This window comes from Pituophis catenifer, unplaced genomic scaffold (assembly GCF_029215685.1).
Source record: "Pituophis catenifer annectens isolate HBS135680 unplaced genomic scaffold, rPitCat1.0.hap2 SCAF_3, whole genome shotgun sequence".
Taxonomy (NCBI): Eukaryota; Metazoa; Chordata; class Lepidosauria; order Squamata; family Colubridae; genus Pituophis; species Pituophis catenifer.
Genome location: NW_027256883.1, coordinates 144,948,151 through 144,972,737, shown reverse-complemented (window position 1 = coordinate 144,972,737; position 24,587 = coordinate 144,948,151). Strand labels below are relative to the sequence as shown.

The window sequence follows — 24,587 nt, the reverse complement described above, 5'->3', positions numbered from 1 at the left end:
AATGTATTTAGATTTTGTGCATTGCACTTCCCACATGTAATATGTGGTCAAAGATAAGGGTTTTCAGTAGTTTTAGTTGAATATGTATTTTTGGTTACATAGTTATGAAATTCTGAATTATTCTCTATAGTTGTTTTGACCATAAGATCACTACTATTTTAGGCTTTACAAATTTGGCTTTATAAGATTTTAAGGATTGCTGCTTTTCAATTGTACATTGTTACATTCTTGATTCAGCAAGTGCAAAAGTGAATTCTCAGAACCTACATGAAAATCATGGTTCATTTATTTGTATAAAACATTTTTAAAATCTATTGTGACAAATTTCAGGCAAGACATTTGAGCTCAATTTTCCAATAAGATCTTACGTGCCAGAACATTTTCTGTTTGGCTTCTATTCTTATAGTTTCAAATGCCTATCAGTTATGAAATCTTGCTGGATTTAATTTAATATTATTAAAAGGCAGAACTTTACCTTCGGTCTTGCTTTTATACCACTCAGTTTTCACTCTCTAATCTCTCACAAAGTCATGCTTTTGAAAATCTGAAAACACTTGGGGAACACGCTGAGCCAATCAATATTCCCTCCAAATTACTGAAAGGAAAACAATATCATTTGGCCAGCATCTTGTCTCCAATTACCACCATTCTGAATTGATAAATACTTTCTCACCTCCCCACTCTACAAAAGGGCCATAAAATAAATTGCTAACACCTCCATAATTGCAATATACGCGGTGTACATTTGGACCATTGGAAAGGGGATGGAGAAAGACAAAGAGTAGTTGCAGTGACAGAAGCTTTCTGACTGCAAACACACCATTCCTTCTGCCTAAAAATGTGTTTTGCAAACTGTGATATTGAAATAATATGTTAGCATTTGGACAGCACTTTTCCCAATAGCTTTTGCTGTGATTTTTTTGGCTGAGGTTTGGGAGAGACACATTCTGAATTACGTCATAGGCACCAAGAGCAAGTCTCTGCATTGTGGAAAATATTGTGGAGATAAAAACATGTTTATGTTTTAAGTTTTATGTGGCATGTGCTAAGCAGAGGTAAATATACGGGAATAATATTATAAACTGCACTGCATTTATCAGTTTGGCAATCAGTTAACCAAATCAGTCAATCATTTGTTTTGAGAAAGGTTACAGTAACATCCTCTGGTTAGATAAAATAAAAATACTGGTAGATTTAAAAGAAAGTTTGATATGCAAATATATCTTACACAATTCTTAGCAGATCATCAATGCAATTTTGCAAGAAATAAAATTTAGCTCTGCACTTTGTTGCATGTCATGAAATCTGATGGTTTTCAGAGGGAGTCCTGAAGGAGTTTCCCAAGGACCTAATGGGCAGCTTGGCCAAGACCCTGGTCTCTTCCTAGAATAGAAGAACACCAATGCACTTTGTGAGATGCCAAACGGTAGTCACTTCCCTCTTCCAGATCCTCCTTGATTGTTTAAGAGGCTTAGGGGGCTGATGTACCAGAGAGGGCTAGTGGAAGAAGAATCATCTTAAATCTGACCAGTTATTGCTAAAACCTCATGTCACGCAGGGATGATATAGGCAGCCATATGTTTTCATCCTCTCTTATCGTCTCTGTTGAATACTGCCCAGTGGCCTTTATAAGGTAATCTGTGTCCTGTCTGAGGGAAGGAGGATTGCCAAAAACATCTGACAGGATACCACAAAGAATTCTTGTGGTACAGTATTTGTAGACAAAACTGCTCAGGTATGAACCAGGTCAGACTACAGACAATGCAATGCCAATGGAGCTAATTTGACACCATTTGATGAAGTTATCTGGGAACAATTTGAATCTGAAAATCCTTAATTAATGGATAAGGTTCTCTGTAACACCAGTTCTGCTACTTCTCAGCTGAAATTTGCACCTTTCGGTTGGTTAAGCCTCTTGTGGGTGATGGGATGTTGGAACAAATTAAGTGAATACTGTTGATATACAGGATAGGGTTTTTGGAATTCCTTCATGAATTCTTTACATAGAATTCTATTCTTTGCATAGAATGGGCTAGAGGCCAGTTATGTGCAGAAGGCAAGGTATGCAAAAGCATTATTAAATATTGTTAAAATAATAACTCCTTTCATACAGGAGGTTGAGTAGAACAAGAGAGAATAAAGCTTTTTCGGACCACTGGAATGTTGTAGTGGTTCTGGAGCAGATAACAAAACTCTTTTTCTCCTGTACTGTTTTCTTAATAACTAAATATAATACACAAAGGGAAATTTGCAGGTGAGGAGCAAATTTTTTGTGCCGCTAGATGACAAGAAAAAAAATAAGAAAAAATAATTTTCAAATAAGATGCAGTGACCAAAAATAAACTGAATTTTGTGCATCTGCCATTATTACAGAAAATATACCTTAGTGTATTTAAGTGTATTTAAGAGAGTTGAGAGATACATTACAGGAAAAAAGGTTCACGTTGCATACGCCAATAACAGCTGTCTTTCAGCATTTCTTCAAAGCTCATAGTCTTTTAATATACAATATACAATGATTTGATTTTCCCAATCTCCCTATCAACAGAGAAGGATTTTTTCATGCCAGGGTGGCATTTTCATAGAAAAATTCTTAGAATGGAATTTTCAAAGATGAGAATTAAAGCTTTCACAAGCATTAATGTATCATGACTTTACCCATTCTATATTATAGTTTGCTGTATACTATACTTATTCATATACTTATCTGTGCATTTCTAGACAGAAGATTGCCACACGACATATAATTAATCACAGATGATTAGTTTTTTCATTCACAGGTCTGTTTATTAAATATATTTCTTTCAAGGACACATTGCTTTCATAAATCAGTTTAAATATATAAAACTTTAAAATACATCTAATGCAACAAACTGACACTGTAAACCATTAAATAAAACAGCAACTCAACACATTCCATGCAAGCACATTAAAAACCAAAGTCCAAGTGGAATAAAAAAAAATAGTGCTTTTTAAAAAGGCAGCAATTTTAAAAATGGTATCTGGGGAATGGAATTCCCCAAACCTATTATTTACAATTAAGTTCTCAAAATTCTATATGTTGGCAATAGGTTCAAAATAGAAGTGCAATAAAATCCACATACTTGTTTCTCTTTGCAACAATAATAAAGAATACAATAAACATGACTGTTATTAACTAAAGTACTGCTGTACATAGCAACATAGACCAATATCAAGGACAAACAGTGTATATTTTCCGTATGAATGGTCTTTTTGGTTGTTGGGTTCACACACCTTTGTAAAGCCCTGAATTTAGATTAACAGAATAAAATAGCTGCATACATATAACATATTTTGTCTAAGGGAAACATATTTTAGCTTAACATGACGTGATTCCTACAACTTGCTAAAACAATAGCTAGATTCCTATGAATGCTAAATCATAAACCACACAGCATATTTTAGCCAATAATGTGAACTCAGCCTTTATATTTTAAAATGTCATACAGTACATTTTAAAAAAGAGGCTAGTAAATGGAGTAATTTTTGTGCACAAGGGACTGGACATATCCTTTTAATGAATACAAAAAGAGAAATGGAACTTGTTTCACAACCACATACATAACATAGAAAGGAATAAGGAGTTACGTGTCCTATGAAAACTTACATTGGAAGATAACAATAACTCTTAATAAATGCTAGATATTCCCAGACAATCCACAACCTGTTAGATCAACATTTCAAAGATATTTCCTGACATAAACAGAGAAACAGAATGACTAAGGGCAAAAAAACCCCCATCAGCTATGCCAACATAATTTCCATTATGTTTTCCCCTATCCATTTTACTCTTCCAGCTGTTATTCATTTTGTGATTATTCTACCTTTCATCCTTATTTGAGCATGTTCAGACTTTAATATTTTAGCGGTATTTTAAAAAACACTTTTACTTGTTTGCAATTTATTTGGCAGTTGCCCCATTTTGGCTACAATTCTATCAATTTTCAGCATTCAACACTCCACTGTTAGCCAAATAAATATAATTGTTCTTCCCAAGCCTCTCTTCTAATTTTACAGTACAACCACAATTTCACTCCCCAAATCTCATTTATCTATGGAACCGTGTCAAAAGATGTACACATACACCAATATCTTTCCCATATAAATACACTCCAACACAAATTGTGTCATATTCCATGAGTTTTGTGTCATATGCACTTTATGAATATATAAAGGAGCAAGCTGCCTGCTAGTGAACCTAACAGCTTAGATGAAGAGATTATTGGCCTTGGAATAGATTTAGGAAGATATAACTCCACATTCTGCACAATATCCCTGACAGGCTCCAGATCTTTCTCATTATTTTGAATTAGTTCCTTCTTCTGACAAGAATAGTATGTGTTTACTTACATCTCAACTGGCATTAATTTAGAATTGTGTAACTCTGGGAGGATGATTAAGAATTGTTCTTCGGTCTGCAGAGTAAGCCTCCCCCAGTACCGTGTTTCTCTGAAAGGAATTTTTTTAGGGAGAGCTAAATCGTAGTTTGAAAATCAGGATTAATTGGAAAGTGTTTACAATTTTGGTTGTAAACGGTGGATAAGCAGAACTATGCTGGAGTGGAGTGTCTGTTTAGGTGTTAAAAGCACAAGTGAAGGAGAAAGCTAATCTGTTGTTGGAAATCAGTTGTATTTTCACAGTCTTGTTTCACTTTGTTGAGCAACGTAGGTTATGAGTAAAACTTTTTCAGATGTTGGCCTTTTGATTATTTCTGTGTCTTTTTTTGTTCCTTGATTTCAGCCTATCTGTCTTTAACTATTTCGTTGAAGTTTATGGTATATCCTTTTTCTAGCCAATCCAGAGGCTGACCTGAGAATTGGATCTTAGCCATGATTCCCATATGTCACTACCTTTGGCTAGAAATAGTGAAATCCAAGTCCAAGACATCTGGAGCACATCATACATTAGTATCATCAAAAATGACCATAATTTGGATTTGTGTCATAGAAAATAAAGAATTTTCTTTTGGAAAGGCATGGCCAATATACCTTATTCATGCCTAAAAGATAAACATTCCTTTGAGTCAAGCTTGATTACATGGGCATATCAATTTGGTTTTCTTGACAGCAATAAAGAAATGCATTGCTACTCTTTTCCGCAAGGTGTTTTTCAGATTTCCAAATCTAACCTACAATACTGTTTTGTTTTTTTGTGTGGAATCTCATTCGTGTATTAATGAAGCCCAAACCTGATTTTTTTTTTTTTTTTTGGCAACAGCAGCAGTGGTAGGAAGGGATCATCCAAAATCAGCTAGGTATTGTTTTGTGAAGTGTCAGGCAGATAACAATCAAATGGTTCTTTTGAGGATCCAGAAACAATGCTCAACCAAAACATAAGGAGAAGTTTAAGCTTTATTGTTTAACTGTAGCAGGTAAATTAAACAGAAACCCCAAAAAGCAACATACCAAGCTAGATACTCTTCTTTCAGCTGCTGGGAGCCCTGTTTCAAGCAATGGAGATAGTCCAAAGCCCTTGGTGCACAGCACCGGATGTTCAAGCCTATGCAGAGGCTCATCCTTAATGACCAATTTTCAGGGCTTTTATTAAAATTTGGCACCAAGACAAAGATTTCATGGCCTTGCTTCCCTGATCACAAGACTGCAAGACTTCAACTTGTCTAGGTAACTCTGAGATGCAACTGAAAGTCTGACAGTGCTCTTCACGCAGCTGTGTGAAGATTCCCCAGTTTTTTTTCAGCAAGAGAAACAAGCAAATTCAGAATTGGCAATAAACTTCTAGACTTTTTCTAATATGAAAGGGAAATCAAACTATGACACTAAACTAGAAATATAATGGTTTTCCAAAATGCCTCTTACAAGTATGTATTAACAACTGTTTGTGGCACCAAGATAGGATCTGCTTCACATGAACATCGTTTCCCATTGGCTTGTGAATTTTTTGAAAATTACTTTCTTAAAAATAAAGTCACAATTTTACAATATAGTAGAAACAGAAGAAAAAATATATGTTTAGATAAATTAGTTTTACAATTAATTATAGAAAAGAACAGTTAATATAATTTGGTTATTTAAATAATTGGTTATATTATTTATTTTCTTTTTTTTAATAGTTCTTGGGTACAGTTAAATGAGCAAACATACTTAAGGAATGTAATATAAAATAGCTAAAAAGAATAAGTTAATAAACAGAAAACCTGATATATTTTTTTAAAAAAACTGCTGCTTGGATGAAAAGAATAACCAGACCTTGTAGGTGCCATTAAAAATATGTATAGCTGCAAAGCTAAAAGCTTAACAAAAGGTTAAGTAGTATTTTGTCTATCTTCAGTGATCCTACATATCTGTTATAAAATATTTTATTCAACTGAGGGAATTGAAATAATTTGATTGGAACTAATTTGGTTGTGGAGTCCTTGGTGCTCCCTGAATTTGGTTGTTTTCATGCAGAAGTTTCATTATCAGGCTAGGTCAGGAGTGGGATCCTACAGGTTTAATAACTGGTTTTCTGACCGCAGCCGTGCGCCAGACGTATGCTGTGCGCATGTGCACAGTTTGCAGAAAATTGAACTTCCGCGTTGCTGAGAGCAAGGAAACAGCTAAGGAGCGGCAATCCACTCTGCCACCCCGATCAGCTGGGCTTTGGAAGCAGAAATATAGGTGAGTATAACGCAGGGGTGGGCGGGCAGGCCCACTTCAAAGAAAGAGAGAACCGGTTTGCTCACGGCTCAAAGTCGGAGCTAACGGTTTGCCCGAACCTGTCCAAACCGCTAGAATCCCACCACTGGGCTAGGTAATGTTTTCAGTGTCTAGTGTTAATCATTTTATTAATTTCTGCTTGTCTGTGTGTTGATTGCTGGCCAGGACGTTTTCTGTTCTTTTTGTTTCCTTTCTAGCTTTTAATTACCTCTTTTGAATTATATGTAAATGTTATTCATCCCTATGTGCCTGCTGACTTCTCTAAGAACTAAATTCTATGAAATCCATGCGTTATACCAATATGCATATATTATGCAATGTAGTTTTCTCTAATTTAGCTTATCTAAATTTTAGATTATAACTACTGCAATACATGGCCATCTGCCCAGTGATTGTATTGTCTGAGGCTGAATGGAGTTCAAAAGAATTGGAAGATGCCACATACAGAAAGACTGATTAATCCACATTTTAGCTAATGGTCTATCTTATATAGAAGGATGTCCAGTGAAAATTATACTTAATTTGAAAAATTAATATTGGATTAAAACATCACATGAAATATTTTAACTATAGTATGAGCCTATATTAACTATATTTAATAAAAATTACACATATATGTTAATATATATGTAATATGGATTGGTTTCAGGACACATGCATCATTGAAATAATTGAGATTTTAGCCTGGACCTTCTACATTGATTTCAATAGAATATGAATTTGACTGTTTTAATTGGATCCAAGGGATCCAATACAGTCAGTAGGCATATAAAATAGATGGGCAATTTAATATAATTACTGAGAAAACGATCAGATATGTACTACTGCATAAACAACTACATCAGAACAATCTCTATTTGGAATTCAGCAACATGTAAATATAATGGTATCATAAAATAGATTATACAACATATTAAAATTTGGTTGGTTAAACATATTTCTAACCCTAACCCCAAAATCATATATTGACTTGGTGCAAGATGGGAATCAGTCACATGCCCAATCAGATCCTTAATAGAACAATCTCAAATTTGGCAAGTTTTTACTAAATATAAAATTTGACACATCTGCAATATTGCACAGGTCCTTGACCACATTTTTCAGACCCAGGAAACATGATTATTCCCTGATGCCTCCTGATATTGCAATAGCCTATTTCCATTCATAGTTCTTTCCTCCTAATGTTCAAAAATGCAATGTTGACTACCAGAATTCTTTTAATTGCTGGTGATTTCATGGACACACAATTTTCTTGGCAGCATTTGAAACTGATTTGCCACAGCCACCTTCTGCCATTTTTTTAAAAACCTAGTCTGTAGCCTTCATCTAATCAGGTTTACCCCTGCTTAGATAAATTTAAATTAGTGAATTAAAAAAAGAACTCAACTTAACCTTAATTTCCCCACAATTTATTTACAGACACAAATGGACATGTGCTGGATGCCCAGATTCACAGTAAGGAAAACACTTGAGTGTTTGAAAAGAAAGTAACGATATGAAAGTTGATTCAAACTGTTGTGCGTCTGATTTTGTTGGATAAAATGATATGTTGCCCCTTCCATTTGTCCTGAGGGTAGCATGAAATGGCCCGGGCTACCTGACAAAACTTCTGCACGAGGATCTTCCTAAGCAGCAAGTAAACCCAGGGGTCCAGGATCTGATTCAGTGAAGCCAAGCGGATGTGGGTTAAGGAGAAATTGCATTCTGGCTGCTGTTCTGTACTTTGGGTTTGGTTACAGGATTCTCTGCATTGATTCATAGGGTTGGGGTTAAAAGTCACTTTCAACATTGTCACCTAAAAAAAAAGAAAGAAAGAGCAAAAAGAAATATGCTATTATTACTCAAGGCAATACTTTAAATCATTCTTTTATACAGTACAGGTAGTCCTTGACTTACGACCATAATCGTGACCAACATTTCTGTGGTGCTAAGTGAAACATTTGTTAAGTAAATTTGCCCCATTTTTATGACCTTTCTTGCCCACAATTGTTAAGTGAATCTCTGCAGTTGGTAAGTGAATCTGATTTCTCCATTGACTTTTCTTATAAGAACATCACAAAAGGGGATCACGTGAACCCAGGACATGACAACTGTCATAAATATGAGTCAGTTGCCAAGCAGCTGAATTTTGATCACATGACTGTGGGGATGCCGCAATGCTCGTAGGTGTGAAAAACGGTCATAGGTCATTTTTTTCAGTGCCGTTGTAACTTTGAATTATCACTAAGTAAACTATGTAAGTTGAGGACCACCTGTATAATAGTTAGTAATATTAAAGGAGAACAATATTCCTGAGTCTTGTGGGGAAGAGCTGCCCTAGTTGTTTGAATTAAAGAGTCATAGGAGAAACACAGAAAATACGCTTTCTTCACAAATTCTTCTTCAAGTTCATTTCTGGCTGTTCTGAATCCAGAACCAAGACCTCTGCATCACTCTTAAGATTTAGTGTGAACTTTGATACATCAAATCTGGAAGATCTCAAGAAAGCCACAAAGAAGCTACTCTGAGTCTTGTTTTTGTGGAACAAGAAAGGCATTTTGCGAGTTGAGGGGAGAGGTCTGCTTAGCTGTACCATTTTGTTTAACATACTGCTTTCAAGATGGGCAACCAGATAACTTGTATACCTTATACCAGGAGAATGTGATGGCACACATCTTAGTTACCTTTGCGAGAAACAGATACTGAGAAACCGGAAATAATATATAGCTATTATGACTAACTAGCTATTATAATATTATCCTTCATACATTTGCCCAATCTTTTAAAACTGGTAACCATCATAATATGTTGTAACAATTCATTCTATATAGTATTAAGTAGGGTAAGGCATTATTATACTTGGGGGCAGTGATGAAATCTAAAATTTGTTACTACTGGTTCTGTGGGCGTGGCTTGGTAGTGGGGTAATGTGACTGGGTGGGCGTGGCCAGTTTTTTTTTTAACTTTTAAAACCATTTTTTCTACAATCTCTTCAGTGAAGAGGTCATAAAAATGCTTTCAAAAGGCTCTGAAGATCCCAGCTGAGTTGCCTGATCGGCAGAGACTTTTTTTCTTTTAAATGCCTCTGACGATCAGGCAACTCAGCTTGGATCGTCAGAGGCATTTAAAAGGAAAAAAGGGTTTTTTTTTCTTTAAAAAGCCTTTGAGGATCCCAGCTGAACTGCACGATCATCAGTGGCTTTTTTTTTTTTACTTTTAAAAGCATTTTTTTTTGGGCCGAACAGGTTGTAGAAAAAATGCTTTTAAAAGTAAAAAAAAAAGCCTCTGATGTTTGTGCGGCGCAGCTGGGCATGGGGGGGGGGGGGCAGGGATTTTTGCTACCAGTTCTCCGAACCACCCGCCTCTATCGCTACCGGATCGGGTGATCGGTCCGAACCGGGAGCATTTCATCTCTGCTTGGGGGAGATCACCAGGCATTTCAGGGCAACAAACAATGCAGGGAAGTAAAAATATCTAGCAGAGAGAAATCTCTTCTGTATGGTTGCCAAAAATTTGTAGAGATAGACTTGATTACAGAGGTGATGACTACACCATTGGAAGACTTGAAAGGACAAGTTAGGGGTAGATCATCTTGGAGAAAATATTTGTGGTTGCTACAAAGAACTTGATAGAACATGAATGCATAAAGTTTCCCGAAGGTGTGCTTGACTAGAAGGAAAATGTTTTCCCCTTTTCTCTGTTTTCAGTTACATCTTTTTCTGCTTTGCTAGAAGGTATCAAAATCTAAAATTGGGAAGGAGGAGATGGAATTCTCCTTATCCACTTTCTTAATTCTCCTTTTATTGGTAACTTTTCTGAACCACATACTCTCAAAGACTCTGTTCTTTCCTTATAGGACAGTTATTCCAGCCCTTCAGTAATTTTTGGTTGCTTTTTCTAACACTTTCTCCAGCAGAATGGCAGAAAGAATAACTATAATTGTATTATTCAATTTATATAGCTGCCTATATTAAATATATGACTTCGAGCTTGTTAAAATACAATATAAAAATACACACAAAAAATCCAGTTTTTAATATTGCATAAGTTAGAAAAATCTTGCCAATAAAAATTATTTTTATTTTAACCCATCTAAATTCAGTCTGGGCATAAATCCAAAGACTTCAGGGATAATAGATTTTAAAAAGAAATTCATTATTTCCAATTACTACTTTTCTCTCAACTATATTTCTAACAAAAATATTTTGCAGGTTTTAAACCATTATGAAAACCAGCTGAATCAGTAAAGAAATCATTGTGGAAGAAATAAATACATTCACATTTAATCACTCTCGGGGGGTGGGGATTGCCTTTTCAGTTTGAATCATGAAATATCTTTTAATTTCTGGAAAATTATTAAATCTACTTTTAATGTCAAATTCCAGCTCTGTTAATGAGCTACATATCTGACAAACTGTATAATATCCTCAGGAAAATTAAATTCTATTAACATCCATCATTCTAACTCATTAAAATCTGAAGACTGAATAGGATTATCCTATACCCTTAGAATCAGTCCATTTTCTTCATGTAATACCATGAAATTATATCAGTTAAATATAAGCTTGCAGTTTGATTCTATTTCATGCAGAGAAGGAATATATTCTGATAAAAATCTAAGTGGTATTTATTTTTCCTTGAATTATTTGGCATTCACTTTTTTTACCTTCAATCAGCACTTTCTGTAATTCTCCATTTCCTTCATAAACACTGAAAGCACAGCTGCCTTTTAAATTAAGTCTACATGAAAGGGATAAGAGTAATTATAACCAGAGTTCAGACTATCAGATTTTAATGTTACATGATTTTTCCATTAAGAAATTTGTTACAGAATATTCTAAATGGGTATTTTTGTAACTAATGTTAATCCAATTGGTATATTCTATTCAAATAAATTAATACAATATGATATTGTATTACATGTATCATACAATGAAGCAAATCAGAGGCTATATTTAATTCCCATCATGCAGAGATCACCTGACCTCCTGCCTTTCTTTTCCGCTTCCCTACAAATAAAAAACATTGTCATAATTTTAACCTTTTTTATTTTAAAGCATGAGCAAATTTTTGAAACCCATTTCTGTTATTAATTCCCCATCACTGTATATTGTACCTATGCACTAGCTGTATTTGTGTAACATCCTTAAGTTGGTTACACCTGGGGCATGATGTCATGCAATAGCCAGTCAACTGCAAGATAACACAAGAGCAGTTTTCATTAAAAACATGCTCAGGGCTGCTTTGGTGAAAGGATCCTCCCTTATTCAGCCATGTCATGCAAACACAGTCAAAGGTGTGGAACAGTTGCCCAGCCATGCCAAATCAGTCTTCTGAGAAAAAGTGGAGGATGTAAGGATATAAGGCAGCCAGGCTTTCCGTTACAAAATGCACTGAAGTGCGATGGCCCTCAGGCATCAACAGAGATGCACCTCACACTGATTGCAGGTATTCCTCCTGGAAGTGCTTACAGCCAGCAGTTATTCCAAATGAGAAAAAGAGTTTCTCCTGCCCAGCTTCTGAAAACATTTCATGTATTTACTTTCAGTTCAGTCAAACAATATCCCGAAAAATATTGCTTGGGAGGACAGTTTGCATAACTAACTTATACAATGAATCAAGAATCTGGTGGCCACTGTCCTAAATTCCAGTCCTCTGCTCTGGGTATCAAATAGATTGAAATGTGTTTGAATATTAGTAGCTCAAGCTTTTGGTTTGAGCTCTGAGCTTGGCAATTTGGTTGCAAACGTTTCATCACCATTTGATGATGAAATGTGCTTGTCTGTCAGAACACAGGTCTTTAACTATCTTTTTAAAGACCTGTGTTCTGACAGATGAGCACAATTCAAAATGCACTGACGATATCTCCTTGAATGGTGATACGTTTGCAACCAAATTGCTAAGATTGGAGCTCAAACCAACAGTCTAATCAAACATATTACTTGCATATGTTCTATTTTGCCCCCATCCTATTCTTACCTTTAGTTGCCTCATGCACCCCTGGAGAGTTTGCTGGGGTTGAGTTAGTTCTCTGCTATTGTTTCTTCCTTTCTTTTTTTACAATAATGTTTTCTTATCATGGGATATCTTGTGGAGACTGACTTTGAGGGAACTGGATGATGCTGAATACAGGCTGATATAACATGTGCTGTGTGGTAGAAGTGGGGGAGAAAGGAGGTTGTAACCAGGGTAAGTGGGGATTGCATGTTTTTATGTGCATTTGGGCTTGGAGTGCTGCCATTTTTCCTTTTTTAAAAAAACTGCTCTCCCCCCATTACGGTACTGTATATGCCTTGGTCTGTTTGACAAAAGGAAATGGATAAGTAGTTACCTAAAACTTTACCAGTAGTTTCCTGCAAGGATTTTGCAAAATAATTCATACAGTTAGTGCCCAACTGTTTGTTTGTGTTCCGAATAAGGTGCTTATGTTTCAAGCAGTATCTATAGTATGGAGTCCCAGTTCAACTCTGAATTAAATATATTCTCTTCTATTAGCTAATTTATTCTTCATTAAAACATTTATGATTTTACCTGAAAGCACTTCCAAAGCAGGGGTGAAATGCTCCCAGTTCGGACCGAATCGCCCGATCCAGTAGCGATGGTAGGTGGTTCGGAGAACCGGTAGCAAAAATCCCTGCGTTCTCCCCCCCATGCCCAGCTGAGCCGCGTGATCATCAGAGGCTGTTTTTTTTACTTTTAAAAGCATTTTTTCTACAACCTCTTGTAGCATTTAAAAAATGCTTTTAAAAGTAAAAAAAAAAAAGCCTCTGATGATTGCGCGGCTCAGCTGGGATTGTCAGAGGCTTTTCAAAGCATTTTTTTCTGCAACCCCTTTGGCCGAAGAGGTTGTAGGAAAAAAAAATGCCTTTAAAAGCCTCTGGTGATCTCAGCTGACTTGCCTGATCGTCAGAGGCTTCTAAAAGCATTTTTTTCTGTAACCTCTTTGGCCGAAGAGGCTGTAGAAAAAAAATGCGTACAAAAGCCTCTGGCGATCCCAGCTGACTTGCTTGATTGTCAGAAGGTTCTAAAAGCATTTTTTTCTGCAACCTCTTAAGGTTGTAGAAAAAATGCTTCTAAAAGTAAAAAAAAAAGTTGGCCATGCCCACCCAGTCACATTACCCCCAAACCACGCCCACAAAATAAGCCATGCCCACAGAACCAGTAGTAACAAATTTTAGATTTCACCCCTGCTCCAAAGTGATATATAACTTGGAAATTAAATTAATCTCTTATGAAAATTTTTATAACCATCAAATTAAGCACAAACCATCTTTAAAATAAACTAGGAAAATTAATTCGATATAAAATCCATAAATATGAGCTGAATGAAACAAAACAGATAGTCCTTGATTTACAACAGTTCATTTAGTGAGTGTTCAAAGTTACAATGGCACTGAAAAGTAACCTATGACCATTTTTCACACATAAGAAGTAGCAGCACTTTGTAACAGCCTCATGATCATGTGTTCAAAATTCAGATGCTTGGCAACTGGTTCACACTTATGACCGTTGCTGTGTCCCAAGGTCATGTGATCACGTTTTGCCATCTTCTTGACAAGCAAAATCAATGAGAAAGCCAGATTCACTTAACAACTGTTACTAATTTATCAACTGCAATGATTCACTTAACTGTGGCAAGAAAGGTCCTAAAGTGGGGCAAAACTCATTTAATAAATGCCTCACGTAACAGAAATTTTGGGCTCTATTGTGGTCATAAGTTGAAGAGTACCTGTATAAAACCTAACCCTGTTTAAAACTCATTAAGAGTATATTGTATATTGTGTAGTGTACCTCCCACTTTCATGCACCATTTAAAACTAAAGGAAAGAAGAGAGGGAGAAGGAAAGGGAGAGGAAAAGGGCCCTCATCTGTTTTGGTGAGGGAGTCCCTAATTTGGACTCTGTCACAGAAAAAATATTAACAAAAGATGAGACTAGGAGACAGGAAATAAAGTGCATACCAATGTAAAATATACTAGGAATCAAAAAATCACAACCAAAAATTAGGTGCACAAATCTCGGGAAAATAACCAAGGTATTAGCACAGTGATTATGACTTGACCCAGTACATTAAAGAAGCAGGATTGTCATATTATGGTTCCAACATCAAATGTTCCTGGATGGTATTTGGGGAAAGCAAGGAATTTGATAGCATGAGGCACGGCTACAAGGCAAGGATTTTTTTGCACATTAAAAGTGAGTTCTGGCTCGCAGCAGCTCCAACATCTGGTCATAGGTTTCCCATTGCTGTTCTGTTCTTTCTGGAAGTTTTATTTTACTTGAAAAAAATAAGGCTTGAAACTTTTTCTATTAATCTGAATGACTGAATTTACTACTTTTTTTACCTCAGAGTTTGACGATAATGCGGAGATAAAGTGCTAGATTTGGTTATGGGAATTTTTTGTCCTTGAGACACCTAGGTTTCCTTCACCCAGCCAAAAAAACCCTTCCTCTCTTTTCTTTGTTGTCAACATTTATCTCAAACAAATTTCAGCTGCCAAGAGGGTAAGGTTGCGACTAGCACCAAATTACGTAAGGCTTTTTTAGAACAGCAAATGAACAAAGTTAATTTAGGAGACGTGTATTTTTCCATTTGGATATTTGTATCAATCTGCCAAATTCTCACTGAGAAACTATTCTATGTTTCACTGAGGCTCTGGTTTCTATAGTGAAAGTCAACATCTACAGGAAATGTCAATATCCATACCAAAAGATAAAACCTTTTGGTGTTTGAAATGTTTAAGTGTGTTCTTGTATCACATCCACTATTTATTAAGTGATTCAATGATTCAACCTACATTGTGAAATACAAAGGAGAATAATGAAAACAACTGCTTATTTGCCTGTTTGATTGCAGTGTTATATGTGTGCATTAGATAGTCATTTCAAGAGCTTGAACTCAGTTCATAACAGATAAAAAAATAACAGGCTAAATCAGGATCAACTCAAGTCACCTTGATCATTTAAAGAGATTTAAAAAAAAATCTATCTCCAGATCATTAGATACTGTCATATTCTGGATATCCTAGTATCTATAAACATGCTTTAAGCTCTTCAACAACTAATAAAACTAGAATTGGAAAGACTGTTTTGATACATTCTAAGCACATATTAGGAACATATGTTTTCATGATGAGGCTGCAATGGATGAAGAATGTAATTGATTAAATTTATACAAAAATAAATATATTTAGCTTTTTGGGGTTGAGAGATGCCTACAAGTGAGCCAAGATTTCCTTACATGCTGAGCCCTTTGCATACAACATCATGAGGCATGTGTAACAGTGGTGGAGTTGGCACTGAAGTACACTCTATCATTAACTCTCCCCTGACCAAGGGTAAGGAGATATGGTCACAAGATTATTTTTTTTGTACTGCAATGGTTTAACTTGGCTAGATTGCCAGAGACAATCTATGTGATGTAATGCTTAAAGTTGTTGGACTGGAACAAGGAAGATCCATCCACAGCCATGGAAAATAAATGAGTGATTTTGGGCTAGTTACTCTTTCAGCTCATCCTAGCTCACAAGATCATTCTTGTGGAGGAAAAGGAATACATATAGCACTGTGCTCTGAGTTCCTGGAGGAAAAGTGAGATATAAACTTATTTTGTTCAAATAATTGAAAAAATGGGGTATAAATTAATAAAGTGGGACCACAAAAAAAATGGGCATGTAGTATAGATCAAGCCACACCTTATGGTCAAGGAATTAAACATTTAACATATTTCTGTCATACATATGGTCATAAGATAAAATAGCATAATTTATAATTCAATCATCTTAATTCTTCAAATCTATTGGCAGTGTTTGTCATAACCTTTAGGAAGTGCAGCATTTGTTAGGCATATAGGATCAGTTTACATGGCACAAGGGAAACTTCAGAATGAAATCATGGTTTCTTATCATACAACAGTCATTAGTCTCATTTGAGATGGTGATGAATCTGCATACAGATGGGAAGTTGAACAACTGGCCCTCTGGTGCAACCAGAACAAACTGGAGCTGAACACACTTAAAATTGTAGAAATGATAGTGGATTTTAGGTGAAGGCCTCCTATTCTGCCACTTCTTACAATATTAGACAACACAGTATCAATAGTAGAGACCTTCAAGTTTCTGGGTTCTATAATCTCTCAGGAATTGAAATGGACACTTAACATCAAAAACGCCACAAAAAAAGCCCAACAAAGAATGTTCTTCCTGCGCCAACTCAGAAAGCTCAGACTGCCCAAGGTGCTGCTGATACAGTTCTATAGAGGAATTATTGAGTCTGTCATTTCTACTTCTATAAGTGTCTGGTTTGGCACAGCAACCAAACAGCACAGCTACAGGCTTCAACGAATAGTTAGGACTGCAGAAAAAACAACTGCAGCCAATTGCCTTCCATTGAGGACCTGTATAGTGCATGAGCCAGAAAGAGAACTGAGAAAATATCTATAGATTTCTCACATTCTAGAAATAAATTGTTTCAACTCCTCCCCTCAGGACACCACTATAGGGCATTGTATGCTAAAAGAACTAGACACAGACTCCCCCCCATGACATCACTCTGCTAAATACTGTACCTAATTCCCACTGCCTAAGAATATTTATTCCCATGCCTAAGAATATTTATCCATGTGGTAGGACTGTATTGCTATTATCCTTCTCATCTTCCCTATTATCTTCTATTGGTATATTATGATTATCACTTTGTTCTTTGTATGCACACTTAGACCTTATGCACCGGAGACAAATTCCTTGTGTGTCCTATCACACATTTTCAATAAAAGAATATTCTATTAATCTAGTACCGCTACTGCTGCTGCTGATTATAGTATTATTACTGCTATTGTTATTGCTACTGTTACACAAGAACTCAGACCTATAACTAACATTAAAATATTTAGACTAAAAAGGAAGTATCAGTCATATAGATAGGTTAGTAGGCATTAGTGTTTGAATGCTCCCGCAAATCATTAGGTGTGCAATTTTCTTTTTTCTGTGCCAAGAGCTGTACTTTGGCTCGGAATGGCACATTTCAGAAAAAAAATTAAATGGAGCAAGTTCAAATAGCCTGTCTACTCTTAAGTCTGCAACCCATATTCATTTTAATTTGGGAAGGTGGGTGCCTTGGAAAACCACAACTTTATAATCTGCAGTGTCTGCCGGGGTACGTGTGTGTCAAATGAAGAAGGCAGTGTTCTGTCAATATAGTGCAAAATCTGTCCCTTTTATATGATGATGTCATATAAAAATAGGGGTAGTGCTTAGGCTGTGATATCGCTTTTATTTATTTTAATGAAAGCATTTGATTATGCAGATGTCTCTGTTTACAGTTGAATTTGTTCTCCCATCATTGTACTGGAGAAAAGAGCTGCTTCCCTGAACAACTTGGAGGCTGGTCAAGATTAGAAAGCTAATTCATATATCAAAATGAATACAAGGTACTATAATAGTCATAAATGGAAATAAAATGCCACAAATGACATTTTGTTGTACTTGTTTGTACAAATATCCCAAGCAATTATTTTTTTGCTGTCACTGGTAGCAGAAACTATTTTGAAATAATGTGTGTAAATTCAGTTTTTTCTTTGCAAAGGGCTGCTAGGCTTGGAGAAAAGGCAAAATGTTTAGTTTAATACAGATTATGTTTGCTGAATAATATAAACAGAGAGATATTCAGATTTAAAAAACGATCATTTATTTTTAGTCCAAACTAATCCATAACTGAAGTATAGTCAAACTAACTAGCTCTATGATTAAATTATCCCGTGATTTCTATGAGTGATGGGATTGGGAACCAGTGAAAATCTGCCACAATGGACTGCAGACTAATTCACTCACTAAGCCTCATTAAAAACTTTTTCTCTGCTACTTGTGAGTGAGCCTTCAAGATCAAAAGTAACACAATTGGGAAATTGAAGCTAAGCTGTTTCATGTATTTATTTATTAAATGAATAAACTTTCCTGTAAATAGCTCCCCAGGAATTAAGAGCAAAAACTGCAGATTAAAATGCACAACTCTCATCAGCAGTAGAAAACTAAAACAGGTGAAATACCACAATAGATTGCATAGAACAAGGTTCTTTGCTTTGGTCATGGTTTGTGACCCTTAGGAGGTTGAAAGCAGATTGGAGAGGGGTTACAAATTTGGGGTGGGGTGCTTGTGAGCAAAATCAGTTAGAACTTGCCTCTACTGTTCCTGGAGATGGCAACATTCAGCTTGTCTCAGCAAAGCTTGTAATGAGTTTTGATCAGCGTCCAAAGCTAATATTTGGGAAGATTGCTTGAAGGTTACCTACTGTGGCCTTTCATATATAGTAAAACTTCTGGTCATGACCATAATTCATCCCATAACTTTGGTCGCAACCCGATTTGGTCATGACCCGAATCTAATTTTGGAAATTTGGCGCTTACAAAAAAAATGGCGCAGAAGGGGAAATAGGCTGCAAAAAAAAAAAAAAAAAAGTGAATATTTTGGTCGGAATCCAATTTAGTCGTGGTCAGAAGCGTTTGTGACCAGAGATTCTACTGTATCTGCAATATTTGGAGTACTTTTGGAAACAAAGTTCAACATTTCTGCCAGGGTGGATTTGATTTAAATCAAATCACTTTAAATCACAATTTAAATCACTAGTAAAAAGGCTTGATTTAAATTAACTCAAATTAACTTTTGACTCACCAACAGTCCCAATATTGCAGCATATACAGCCTCATGCTACATAACCAGGCTCCATTTCATGCTGAATAAACTAAATTATTAATGTATCTTACATTAATAAGCATTTTATTAAAATAAATTTGATAAAAATAAAAAAAAGCATTGATTTTGATCCATCCTGATTTCTGCCCACCATTCAGATTTCATCTATTATAGCAATAGCACTTAGACTTATATGCTGCTTCACAGTGCTTTACATCCCTCTCTAAGCGGTTTAGAGTCAGCATATTGCCCCCAACAATCTGGTTCCTCATTTTACTGAACTCAGAAAGATGGAAGGCTGAGTCAACTTTGTGCGGGTGAGAATTGAACTCTTGGCAGTGAGTAGAGTTGGCTTGCAATACTGCATTCTAATCACTGTGTTCCCAGGGCTCTTAATCCTTATTTTAACCCTTTTAATTAAAAACACTGTTTTAAATTTATTTTCTTATTTATCATGAAATTTTAAAAGTTGCAAACTTTATCATTGTTTTGACATATAGATTAAATTATTTCTATTCTTGTCTCATAGAATCTTACTATATTAAATATAGCTAGCCAATTCCAAAAGACTCTCTGCAAGCATGTTCACAACCGAGCCCAAAATTTCTGTTGCTGCAATAGTCATAAATGTGGAAACCGGTCATAAATAATTTTTTCTGGATCTTAATCTCTGGATTAAGGTAACAATCTTTTAAAATATATTAAAGCATATGGCTTGGACTGAACAGTTGTTAATGTGCCAAAGGAAAGGATGCCTTCTAGAGAGGCCATCCTTGGACCCAAACTTGTTAACTGCTCTTGTACAGTCTCCAACATGCCCTTTCTGAGGAAGAAGATGTTTGGGCCTCAGCTTCAGGGGATCTTGGATGAAGTAGATTATTTGAACCCTTTTCAATTTGGGTTCAGGTTGGAGTGGTACCCAGATGGCCATGATTGTGCTTGTACATGATCTTTGGAGGGCTTACAACAGGTTCAATCATCCTGGGTCTCCTAAATCTCAGCGGGGATTTAGGTCTCCTAAATCTCAATATTATCAACCATAATATGCTTTCAAACTGTTTTGGGGTGGGAAAGGGGAGGAACTATTTGGGGTAGTTCTCCACTTTTCTCCTTGGACGCAAGTTCCACTCAGTGTTAGTGAGGGTAAAGGTCAATCCTAGGCCTCTGCAATGTGGTTTCTCACCTGCTGGGTGAAATCAACTATTGAATGAAATCATTTAGTGACAGAGAGTGTGCGATCATCATCTGCCCATCCCACCAGATTGGATAGGATAAGCACACTGCATGTCCCTTCCCTTAAATATTGCCATTTTGCCATTCCTAGGCAGCATGCTTTTCCATTGCAGCCCCCGGCCTATGGAACACCCTTCCCTTGAGATCCGACAGCCCCCTCCCCACTTTTAAGCTTCCAGAAAACACTTAAGGGTTGGCTTTCCCCTCATATGTCGGGATAGGAGAAGGTTGGAGTAGAAGAGGGTTATGGATTGCATTGGACAAGCTCGATTGTAGCACCAGATTTTTGTTTCTATTGTTTTCTGTTTTTATAGCTGCACATATTGTTTTATTCTTTGGTTGTGAGTTACCTAGAGCCCGATTTTAAGATGGATGGCCTCAATGATTGTAACTTATTAGTTAACAAAATAATTTATAAACTAAAAGCTATTCAATATCCTTCCCTACTCATCTGAGAAGTGTTTTAAATCTTTCAACATCCCCCAGTATAAGAGTTATCATGAGCTGAATTTTGATATGTAGGTCATACCATGATTATATCTAGCCTACAGCTCCAATGGCTGAGATGCTATCTAGTGTTCACATCCTTTTCTCTTAACTTCTGTTAATTTAACACAAAGGGTTATAAGTCAACCAGGTATTCAGTGCTGATCAGTTGGGCCTTTTCATTCTCTGAATACATACCTTATAGAACAGTTATTCAGTAAAAGCTTTGTGTGGCTTAAAAGCATACATGTATATCCAAGTCTGGTGCTCTATCTTCTTCATCTTCTTTAACTAAAGATAAATAAAGCACCAGCATAATGCAATGCAATTGGTTCATTCCTATACAGATGAAGTAAACTCGATTTGGTAGCAAAGCACATGCTTTGCAAAGAATAAATTCCAGATCAAATCATAGTTTTAACTTATTAGAGGTCTTCCCCGAGACTGGAATATCACAGTTAGGAGATCAATAGTCTGACCTGTTTTCAAGTACTTTCCCATTTTTTTTGTTGTTGTTGAAGGAACCCATTGAAGTTATAGAATATACAACTGCCTCATTTTCACCTTCGGTAAAGCATTTCATATCATTTCAAAGATCTACAATACCGAGCACAAATCTCAATAAGACCGGGAAGAAAAGAACAAAATGGGGACTGCTATGATGGTTAAAATGAAATTAAGTATATCTACAACCACTTTCAGTTATAATCATATTTAGCTAAAGACAATCATAAATGTGTGTATGGTTCATCTCTAAAGATGTTTGGACAGAATTTTAATAAAGCTAAAGACAGGACAGGGGTTATATAAACAGAAAAATTACACTGACCAAAATTGTATAGCACACTAATTAATAATGAATTTAAAATTTTGTTACGATGCCATCTCTTTTCTCTCACATTTTTAAACATAAAGACATATCAGAGCATTGTAAAAATTTTTTTGCCACATATGTTGTAATAAGTTACTGGCACTATTGCCAGTTTTCTCTAACTGGATGCTTCCCGCAAATTAGATTTACTACAACAATTTATAGCCTGGCTTTGTGCCAACAGACCACTTTGTAGCAACTGGACACACCGAAGAAACCTACCAAAAGTGGGGACCAACAAGCAAGGAGGACACACATGATTCCCAGCAACTGGATAAAGGTTTCCATGGTAATCCTGCCCCACTGCTTCCTTGATCGGGATGTTGAGCTCTTGGACCAGCAGCGACACACCAGTGCAATTATGGTTGCCATGTTGCATGCCAAAGTAACAGCGAGGAAAAAGAGACCCAAGAAAGCAAACGTAGAAGCAAAAAAAGCATTGCCCACCCTGGCATTTTCATGATCCTTCATACTGATGAAGCACCAAGTGCCCGGCCACTGAAGTGTATACTTCCCAATGCCCATCATGGGCAAGAGAGCAAAGGCAAAACTAGTCAGCCACACGCAAAGTAACACCATCTTGGTCAACCTGGTCTTCATGTGGCCGGTGTACCAGTGGGGGGCCTGGATGGCCAGGGCCCTTTCCACAGCCATGGCACTTGCGATGAAGAGAGGGCAAAGGCCAAAAATGGTCATGGCCAAGCCAAAAAAGGCACACAGGCCCTGGGAAGGGTCCACCGCCAGCCATTTCCGATTGGCCAAGTACACTGTGATGACCACGGGGCTGGTCAGCAGCTGCCCGGTGAGGTCCGTCAGGGCCAGAGAACCAATGCACAGCAAGAACGGCCTCTTCCGCTGGTTCTCCTTCTTCTGGTAAGCTCGGTAGGCTAGCAGCATGGCCAGACCGTTGCCCACCATGCCCGTGATCATCATGGTCAAAGGGAAAGCCACCGAGACAGAGGCGCATTGCTCCGCGAAGGTCCCGCTGCCGTTGCCTTTCTCCAGGCTCCCGGCGGCGTCGAGGGGGGCCATGGCGAACGGCGTGGAGTTGAGCCGGCCCCCATAGAGCCCGAGGAAAGTCATGTTGCCCGCGCGAAGGACGAGAGGAGAAGCCCGGGCGACGAGAGGGAGCGGAGCGCGAGTCGATCTCCTTCCATCGCGGCGTTCCCGCCTTTGGTGAGCCGCCCTCGGGGCTTCAAGTGGTCGAGGAAGATAGCCCGCCGCTCTCTTAAAAGCGCGGAGGCGGAGCTTTCATTCATCAGGTGTCTCTCTCTTTCCTTCGCTCGCTCGGAGAGAAAACTAAACGCTCCCACTTTGGCGTCTCTTGTCTGCCCGCCGCTCCGGTTTCAACTAGAAAAGGCAACCGGCAACACAAGCACGAGTGCTCAAAAAGTGCCTAGGACTCTCCCTGGGTGTGGTGTTTTTCTACAGCCCAGGCGTCTTTCCTTTTCCCGTCTTCGCTTTTCCCTCCAATCCCCTGGTTGGGTTTTGGATACGGTTCGCGGGGTTTTTTTCCTCCCTGGGTGCACAGGCTCGCAAGACGCTTGGCCCCCAGTTTTCCCCTTCTTCCTCAACGGCGAATGATCCCATGGGATTAATCGAAGGGGCGGATTGCAGTCCATGGCTCAAGGGAGCGGTGTAAAAGATGAAGCAGAATGGTCCCTTTAAGTGCCCGAAATCGTGGGATGGCGATGAGGTTTAACACCGTCTATGGAGATTCTCAAGTCATCCCGTTCAGGGTTGTCCTCAAGGTGCTTTTTCAAGAGGCAACTGGACTCTGAAGCGAAACGTTTTCAAAGAAGAAAACCAGAAAGCCCAGTTGCCTCTTGAAAAAGCACCTTGGGGACAGGTTTAACCACCTTTCCATATAATGTAGCATTATTAGTATTTATACTGGGTAGGACTAGTAGTCTAGTACTCCCTTAGCTTTAGGTAATGGAATATGGTGTGAGGTGTGTGTGCGGGTGTTAAAATCTGTGAGGGGATTATGAAACATGGTTTCTGGGGTTTGGGAGTGTTATGATGAGGTATTGCACTGCACCGGGCTTCTGTAAGAATAGTAATATAGTTTCCATGGTGTAAGAATAGTAATATAGTTTCCATGGTTTGAACTGAGCCCTGTTAAGTCCTTTTAGGTCCCTGTGAATTGAGGTGGTTGGCTTTCCAGTGAGAGCCCCTTTGCAAAACCCAGGCTTCTGCTGAGGCCAGATAGCAACAGTTCTTTGAACTTTTCCCCTAGAGGCCATCTGGCTGTTGTCTCTGGTGACTGAAAGTGCCGATTACCGGGAAATGTGTATTTTGCAGTGCTCAGACTTCATGCTATCACATTGAGTTGCAAGTTTTAAATATTGCCCTCCTGTAATTCTCACACATCTATTTCTGGCTGCAATTTTGTTTTTAAAGGGCATTTTTAATAAACATAGCAGTAATGCCACCTAGTGAGAAAAAGTTATATGTAATTTGACACATTTTCTCTAGTGCTTCAAAACAGCATTTCATTAATAATGATTTAGGCTAATGATTGAGAAACTATTATCTGCTGTATAATGTTGACTAGTTAAAGAACTGTCTCTGTGATTCAGCCAGAACAATCTAGAACCAAACACGTTTAAAACTTTACATCATAGTCAGGGCCGGATTTTCCTATAGGCTAAC

General features: G+C 37.3%; 1 protein-coding gene across 1 annotated transcript; it reads right to left on the bottom strand.

Moving 5' to 3' along the window:
• Window positions 1-2,765: 2,765 nt before the first annotated feature.
• PTGER3 (prostaglandin E receptor 3) lies at window positions 2,766-23,115 on the bottom strand. Its single transcript, XM_070941268.1, has 2 exons — window positions 22,155-23,115; window positions 2,766-8,472 (listed from the first exon to the last, which is right to left on the bottom strand). Exons 1-2 carry the CDS (start codon window positions 23,013-23,015, stop codon window positions 8,185-8,187), a joined length of 1,149 nt encoding a protein of 382 aa, XP_070797369.1. The 5' UTR covers window positions 23,016-23,115; the 3' UTR covers window positions 2,766-8,184.
• Between the last annotated feature and the right edge of the window lie 1,472 nt (window positions 23,116-24,587).